This window comes from Poecilia reticulata, linkage group LG22 (assembly GCF_000633615.1).
Source record: "Poecilia reticulata strain Guanapo linkage group LG22, Guppy_female_1.0+MT, whole genome shotgun sequence".
NCBI classification, from domain to species: domain Eukaryota; kingdom Metazoa; phylum Chordata; class Actinopteri; order Cyprinodontiformes; family Poeciliidae; genus Poecilia; species Poecilia reticulata.
Genome location: NC_024352.1, coordinates 21,275,510 through 21,283,524, shown reverse-complemented (window position 1 = coordinate 21,283,524; position 8,015 = coordinate 21,275,510). Strand labels below are relative to the sequence as shown.

The following is an 8,015-nucleotide window of genomic DNA, read 5'->3' as shown; positions in this document are numbered from 1 at the left end:
AATTTCTGGATTCTCTAAAATTGTCTGAAAGATGGACAAGCTTGTTTTATTCAAATTATTTTTTACTTTTGAAAATTAGAAATGTCCATTATTTTCTAAAAAAAAATTTTTTTTTGTTGATTTTTGAGACTGAAATTTCCTTTTTTAGATATTTTTTTTTTGCTTTATTAAAAAATATCTTGAGTTTTTCTAGACAAGATTACTTTTGCAACTAAAAATGTCCTAATTATTTCCATAAAATTTCTAAGATTAATTTTAAAGTTTCATTTTTTTCTAGCAAATTTCCAACTTTTTAAACTCTGAAATTTTATTTCCTTAGAGATTTTTTTGAAAAAACAAGGGAAATTTCTGTTCTCAAACGTAAAAAACTAATTCTAGAAAATAATTTTGTAGTTTGAAAAGTGAAATAATTTCTTGTAAAAACTTTAAACTTTTTTTCTTCTAGAAAATTTCTAGAAAAAAAACTAAGATTAACTTTTTTGGTGAAGAGGAGGTTCTAGAAAATTTTTATTTATCAAACTCAAAAAAGTCGGGAGCTTTTTTCTAGAAAATTTCAGAGATTAATCTCAAAATTTCAGATTTTTTTCTAGAAAATTTTTGATTTTTTTTTCCAAACTAAAAAAATAAAAAAAGTTTATTCCAGAATATATCTGAGATTGTCTGAAAATGTTTAACTTTTTGCTTTTTAAGGTTAAGTAATCTCAGTTATCGCCTCTCCTGTCTGAGCCGCTGAGCTCCAGCAGAACGACACTTCCCCAGCTCAATAAAGGGATGAAGCTCAATTAGCATTTCACAAGTCCGGTTCCCCCTCCGCCGCAGCCTTCCCCGTGGAGCCCATGCTTTTCTGGGGATTGTCCTGTTTTGGGCCCTTGCTGCGGTTGGCAGGGTGACAGTATTCGGGTGTGCAAACTTGTGCCATTGTCCTCCGGCCAGAGGGAGCCATGGAGACCCCATAATATGACACAGGAAAATGTTTGCTGATGGCAATTCTATGGGCTTTGTCCGAGTCTTTTTTCCTTCATGACGACTCGATTTAAGTCTCTAAATGTTTGACTACAAATGCAGGAGTGCTATCCAGCTCCTTCCCCTTTGTCCCGCCAGGTTTGAATGAGTAATTCAGCCTTTGTGTCGCTCGATTGAGGGGGCAAACAGAAAGACAAGATTCTTGAGCGTTCAAGCCCCTTTCCATGGTTATGCGCTCTTTAGATCCCCCCGCCGCCACCAAATCCTACAGCTGACATCATGTGGAAGGCATTAAACCTCAACTTTAACCCGTGCAACAGGAAGTTAAAGCATGTCCAATGCGATATATTTCATTTATGCTGAAATATTTTTTTGCGTAAAAGGAGCAGAGTTAGAAGCGGGTTTTTTTGGGGTGGGGAGGGGGGGGGGGATATCGCGTTTCCAGGGCTGGGCTTTCCAGATCTCCATGGCAGCAATTTGCGCTGGTGAAGAATTTGATACCAAGGCGCTTGGAGACTGATTGGAGTGCATTGTGAGGGGCCTGGGGTCGCTGATTGGTTCAAGGGAAGGAGCATAACTACAAAGGGTTTATATTCATTCAGCTTCCTGAAGTACCTCTGCAGTCTGGAGGGAAGCTTCGACTAAAACGGTGAGCTTGAGTTTAAGAAGCGGAGATTTATTGGTGTGCAATTACGCAAAAATCTAAACTAATTTATGATATTTCACAGATTGTGTCGGTGGATTATGGTTCATATTTCTATAATGCACTCATGAAGTGAGCCAAGGAGCTTCTGGTAAAGATGTCAAGCGCAGACAGCGAAGTTAAAACTTTACTCAACTTTGTAAATTTGGCGTCCAGCGACATCAAAGCGGCTCTGGATAAGTCGGCTCCCTGCAGGCGCTCCGTGGATCACCGGAAATACCTACAGAAGCAGCTCAAGCGCTTCTCACAGAAGTTCTCCAGAGTCCCTAGAGCTAAGAGTCTCACTTCTGCGGACTACAGGTGCGCCAGAGGAGCTGAGCGTCAAAGGGCGACTGCGACGGATGAGGCCAGCTCCGATGCGCAACATGCGCAGAGCGTCGGCGGCGTAATGGACCAGGTGCCGATGCGGAAACGACAACTACCAGCATCGTTTTGGGAGGAACCCAGGCTAACCAAAGCCAGGAGAGACAAACCCTGTTTGGATTTGAGAAGAAGCAGCAGCTCGGGGACATCTGATGGCGGCGAGAATGAAAAGAGGAGAAGGAGTCAGGATGACGCGCAAAAATCCGCAAACTCCTCATCCGGCAGGCGCAGCTCTGCGGAAAAAGAAGTGCTGAAACTGGATCTGACTTCACATCGCTCCGTGAGTTTCTGCAGCTGCTGCCCCTTCCAGTTCCAAGGACATCAGGTCCTCCACAGCCAGATTGTTGTTCCGCATCCTCCCTTTGGTCTGTGGAGCAAGGCAGCAGAGCCGGAGAGGTCCGAGGATCCGTACGGGCAGAAACTCCACACGCACGTTGTGGTGAAACCGATACCGACAAAGGCCACGGTGCAGTCTCCGATCTTCAGCGTGTTTGGGTTCATTTAATCTGCCCGTCACATGAGGATGCGGTGCCGTTTGCAAAGTCATAGACAAAAATTTACAGAAATAATGTGGGTCATTTAGCCTATTACAAGAGAAACAAATTCATTTTTAGTAATTAATTTTTTTTTATTTACTCAGTGTACAAGCTAAATATTTACTTAGCAAGCTAAATATTCGGTTGAAAGTTAAATATTTAGCTCCAAACTTAAAAGCTATCTTGGTAGCTAACTAGCTCGGAGGTACCCATTTAGCTCTGACCTAAATAGCTAGACGGCAAACTAAATATTGAGCTAGCTCAGAGCTAGGTATGCAAATTCACTTGCCAGTAGGCGGAAGTGTCTGTCAGAGTAAAAGCTGGGTTTGCTAACCTCCTCTGTAAACGCCTGAGCTAGCTAAATATAGTTTGCTAGCTAAATGTTGAACTCTGAGCTATTTAGTTAGCAAGTTTGGAAATAAGTATATAGCTAGCTCAGAGTTGGATATTTAACTAATATTCAAATTAATTTGCTAATTGATGAAAATATCTGCCAAAATAAAATCTGGGCCAAGCTAGATATTTAACTTGCTAACTAAATGTTTAACTCTGAGCTAAATATTTATTTTTGAGTTAAATATTTAGTTCGCAAGGCAAATATTTAGCATTAGTTAGCAAGCCAAGTATTTAGTTTGGAGCTAAATATGTCGTTAGAAACTAAATATTGATTCAGAACTAAAAAAACACTCAGAGCTAAATATTTAGGTTGCTAACTAAATATTTAAGTAATTTGCATATCTAAATATATTTTGCTTCAAATACAATAAATGAACATTTACTTTTTGTAAAGTAAATATTTAGCTTACTAAAAGAATGAATAACAGGCTGAAAATATAACTTTTGGAATATAACCTGTTAGGCTGAATAACCCAAATTATTGCTGTTAATTTTTGACTTTGTATTTCTACAAACGCCACCGCACACCTGGGAAGGTGAAACTGTGAGCTATGTGGCGTGTTTATGATTTTTCTCTTGTATTTTGGAAACCGGACACTTCTTTAAGCACTTACTAGAATGCTGCATCTATTTGTGATGTTTAAGCCTAAAAGGATAAATTGCACTTTTCCAATAAACTAATCAGCTTCACCTTTATGTTTATTTTCACTGTGTCCACAGAGAAAGAAAATAATGTGTTTGTTGTACTTGTGTGCTGTCACGGTTTCCCCTTTTAACAACAAAAATCTGTCTTTGTCGGATAATGTTTGCCAAAATGATTTATTTTTAAATAAAAGACTCAAATTCCCTCAAGAAATCCTTTTGGCAGCCATCTCTGAAGGTCTCTTAAAAGCACAACGTAAATGACAGATTAAAAGGCCTTGCTGTCGCATTGCTTCAAGTATAAATAGATATTTAAACAGAACAGATTGAAGATACGACTAAAAAAAGAAACGGGAAGATAAATATAGTGGTGCATAAAAAGACAAAAATCTGAGGTTTATCTGTTTGAATTCAGCCGTCAGGACTCAGATATGTTTTTAGTCTGTTTGGCAGAGGCAAACTTGTAACAGATTTCCTGTTTCTCCCCATCTGAGTCCAAATCCTTAATCTGCAAAGGTGCTGAAGTGGACGTGGAGACACTGGAAGACGAGATAAGAACGTTTGTTAAAAAAAGTAACGTGTTTTTCTATGAGGAAATGAAAGCAAAGTGTTTCCTTGCACTGATTTTTATCTGGCACCTACATGACTTCCTTTTGATGGCGCGCCATTCGTCTCTGCTGTCCAGGAGCGCAGAGAGTTTGCTGCACAGCTGCACCTGGCCGACGTAATCCAGCAGCAGGTCTATGACCGGGCCGGCCCATTTACACGTGGCTGGGGTTGAGATCCACTCGCAGAACTGAAAACCATGAAAAAAGCAAAACAATCTTCATGAAAAACCCAAAACCATGAAGCTCTAGTGATTCTGTTTCATCTATTTGTGTGGAACTCTGGGGGACACACAGAGTGGCTTTAAAAAGAAACTGGAGACAGAAGTAGCAGAAGACAGTCAAAGACAAAAAGACCAGAAGACGAACATAGCAGAAGACAGAGACAGATGTAGCAGAAGACAGCCAAAGACAGAAAGACCAGAAGACAGAAGTAGCAGAAGACAGCAGAAATAAATAAGTTCATACTTCTGCCTATTTTGTCAGTGTGAAATGTGGTTGTTGGTTTTGCCCACCTGTGTCGCCCGCTCTGGCCTTTCATCACCGCTTAAAGGAGGTAGACAGTCATGGCCGCCAGCAGTTCTTGTGTCGGATCCTCCGGATTGAGGGTGGGGCGCCGCACCGTGCGTACAGGTGAAACAGGCCTGTGCGTCACAGCCGTGGTCCAAAAGGCACTTCAGCACAGCTAGATTATTCCTGCTGAGCGCAACCACAGCTGGGAATGTGGTCGCCAAAGACGGGAGCTTGGCGTCCAGGTCCGCGCCTCGCTCCAGCAGCAGCGTCACGGTGCTGACGCAGCCCTGACGCGCCGCCATCAGCAGAGGGCTGACCGGATCCAGGCTCAGGTTTGCACCGGCGTTCACCAGCACTTCCGCTGTCCTCCTGCTGCCGTGAGCGACGGCGAAGTAGAGAGCGGTGGCGCGCCGGTCCGCGTACTGGACGGAGCGGCTGTGCGCCAGAGTGGCGTTCACGTCTGCGCCTGTTTTGAGCAGCGCGGCGGCCGCTGCGTGGCGGTCATGCTGCGCTGCCAGGTGCAGCGGGCTGATCCAGCTGTGGCGCAGCTTGGCGCGGCTTGTAGCGGAGACCAGCAGAGAAACAATCCTGAAAACACGACGTGTGATCACAGAACTTGTATTACAGAATGAAACTACTGAGTACTAGATATAGATATTAGATTAGAAGAAAAACAGGAGGAAATTTCCGCCAAAATACTTAGAAGTTTTGAGATTCATCTCAGAAATTTTCAAGAGAAAAACTTTTGTAAATTTCCAAAAGTTTTTCCCAGCAAATGTTCGACTTCCAAACTAAGACATTTTCTTTTTTTCTAGAAAATTTCAGTTTTTATAGCAACATTTCAACTTTTGAAACTCGTATTTTGAGATTTATCATAAATTTTCTAGAAAAAAAAACATAGGAAATTTGAGTTTCAAATATTTCTGCGTTTTTTTCTAGCATTTCTTTGACTTTTCAAACCAAAAAATGTCCACGTTTCTTTTCCAAATTTTTTTGATTTGTCTAAAAATTTCTTGCGATTTATTTTTACTTTTTAGACAAAAAAAGTCAGTTTTTTCTAAAATATTTCTGATTTTGTTCTAGCATATTTTTGACGGTTCACCCCCAGAAATGTCCTTGTGTTTTCTAGACAAATTACAAGATAAAAAAAAAAAAAGTACAATTGGTGCTTTTGGTAAATTCAGGTCAATGAACTACACAAATCAAATATTATTGCTTTATCTTTTTTTTTAAGAATAAAAATGGAATAAAAAAAGGGGGAAAGTAACAAAAATTGAACTTGATATAAAAAAGTTTGAGAAAATCTGGACTGGATGCTATGTTGATGTTTGAAATTAAAATGAATTTAGCATAAAATAAGCAAGCTCATACTGTTCCCTCTGTTCCCTATGAACCTGCTGGTTTGTAATAAAGTAAGAGACATGCAGACTCACTCATGGTGTCCAGACTGGGCAGCAACGTGCAGAGGCAGCAGCCCAGAGTTATCAGAAATGTTGGCATCTGCGTTTTTAGAGAGGAGTAAAGCAACGGCTTCCTGGTGTCCGTTCCTGCTGGCTTCATGCAGCGCTGTGACACCATCGCATGTCTGCATGTTCACATCCGCACCTGAAAAAACAACACTTTTTATACAATTTAAAATGTATGGCAGCATATTGGAACCATTGCAGATTGATAACTCAGAATATTCTGCCAAAAAACTCTGAATTTTTTTTAATTCTCAGAAAAAAAGAAAATTTCTGAATTTGAAAAGTCTGAAATTTGCTAGAAAAAGTTGAGAAAATTTGAGATCTTCCTGTTTTTTCCTAGAACATTTCCAAAGTTAATATGAACATTTCTGAGTTTTTATCAGAAAATTTTCAACTTTTGGACATCAGAGATGGTCATGAGTTTAAAAAGTCATGAAATTGGCAGAAAGAGCTCAGAAATTTTGAGATCAATCTAAAACAAAAATTCCAGAAAAATAAATTCAGTTTGTCAGGTCAAGAATTTGAAAGAAATTTTGATTAATCTATGAAATTTTCTAGAGAAACTTTCAAAGAGTTTCAAACTCAAGAGATTTCCTGATTTTTTATGGAACATTTCTGAGATTAATCTAAAAAGTCATGTTTTTCTCACAAATGTTCAACTTCTGAGACACAGAAATGTTCAAGTTTTTTTTTAGACAATTTCTGATATTAATCTAAAATTTCTGAATTTTTCTACAAAATCTTCGACTTTCCATACTCAGAAATGTCCTTGCTTTTTCTCTCACAAATGTTCCTGTTTTTTCCTAGAACATTTCTGAGATTAATGTTAAAAAGTTTGAACTTTTTGAATTCAGACATTACATTTTTTTCTAGAAAATTTCTGAAATTATATAATCTCACAATTTCTGAATTTATTCTTGAAAATGTTAGACCTTGCAAACTCAGAAATGTCCTTGTTTTTTGGGAAAATTTCTCAGAATAATGTCAGAATTTCTCATATTTTTGACAGGAAATGTACTTTCTTTCCTATGCACAATGACCTTAATACGGTTTGTAAGAATGAAATCAGTGACTGTTTTCTTCAGGAGCTACCTCTCTCAGTGAGGTAGCACAGCGCCCTCTTCAGGCCTCGCTGAGCTGCTACAGTGAGCGGTGTGATGCTGTAGGTGTTTGCTGGATTGATTGTGGCTCCAGCTCGGATCAGAACCTCACAGATCTCCGTGTTTTCTCTGGAAACGGCCTCATGGAGGGCCGTCCAGCCCTGACTGCACCGCTGGTTCACGGAGGCACCGTGTGACAGAAGAAGGTTCACCATGTTCACGTTTTCCAGTTCACACGCTGTAAAGACAGAGAACTCAGCATTTCACACACACACCCGCGTACGTCATCACACTTCTTAGCAGCTCTGATTTCACAGCTGTACCTTTATACAAAGGAGTCTCTTTGTTGCTGCTGCAGATGTCGGGGTCGGCGCCTGACTCCAGAAGCGACTGGACGCAGGGCAGCTGTTCACAGGACACGGCCAGCAGCAACGCAGTCTGCTCCTGCAGCGTCCGCTTGTCCACTGAGCCTGGATGGGCTGCAGCAGAAAGAAAAACACCCACAAAGCAACTGTAAGCATTTAGAAAACAGCTTAACAAAGTTTATTGGATCTGAGTTTTACCAGAAGTTCAACACTGGCTAAATTCAATTTCTTTAAAGGGGATCTGTTATTCAAAATTCACATTTTGCATGTTTTATATACTGCACAGTGGCGCAGTTGGTAGAGCTGTTGCCTTGCAGCAAGAAGGTTCTGGGTTCGATTCCCGGCCTGGGGTCTTTCTGCATG

At 40.3% G+C, this 8,015-nt stretch overlaps 2 protein-coding genes and 1 long non-coding RNA gene across 4 annotated transcripts in view; 2 read left to right on the top strand and 1 right to left on the bottom strand.

Annotated features, from left to right (window-relative positions):
- Positions 1-1,399: 1,399 nt before the first annotated feature.
- Positions 1,400-3,263, top strand: LOC103458937 (protein FAM181A). Its single transcript, XM_008400083.2, has 2 exons — positions 1,400-1,612; positions 1,692-3,263. Exon 2 carries the CDS (start codon positions 1,764-1,766, stop codon positions 2,532-2,534), a length of 771 nt encoding a protein of 256 aa, XP_008398305.1. The 5' UTR covers positions 1,400-1,612; positions 1,692-1,763; the 3' UTR covers positions 2,535-3,263.
- Positions 3,264-3,642: 379 nt separating this feature from the next.
- asb2b (ankyrin repeat and SOCS box containing 2b) overlaps positions 3,643-8,015 on the bottom strand; it is an 8,523-nt gene continuing 4,150 nt past the window's right edge. For both annotated transcript variants that reach the window (XM_008400080.2, XM_008400081.2), the window contains exons 3-8: positions 7,611-7,766; positions 7,280-7,525; positions 6,155-6,326; positions 4,724-5,309; positions 4,246-4,399; positions 3,643-4,142 (exon numbers count right to left, since the gene is read on the bottom strand). In XM_008400080.2, coding sequence (XP_008398302.1) covers positions 4,015-4,142; positions 4,246-4,399; positions 4,724-5,309; positions 6,155-6,326; positions 7,280-7,525; positions 7,611-7,766 — 1,442 coding nt within the window. In that variant the 3' untranslated portion in view covers positions 3,643-4,014. The remainder of the gene's footprint in view (positions 4,143-4,245; positions 4,400-4,723; positions 5,310-6,154; positions 6,327-7,279; positions 7,526-7,610; positions 7,767-8,015) is intronic.
- The window catches only part of LOC103458935 (uncharacterized), a 1,307-nt gene continuing 765 nt past the window's right edge, over positions 7,474-8,015 (top strand). Inside the window, exons 1-2 of the long non-coding RNA XR_532646.1 lie at positions 7,474-7,566; positions 7,646-7,800. This is a non-coding gene — a long non-coding RNA (uncharacterized LOC103458935). The remainder of the gene's footprint in view (positions 7,567-7,645; positions 7,801-8,015) is intronic.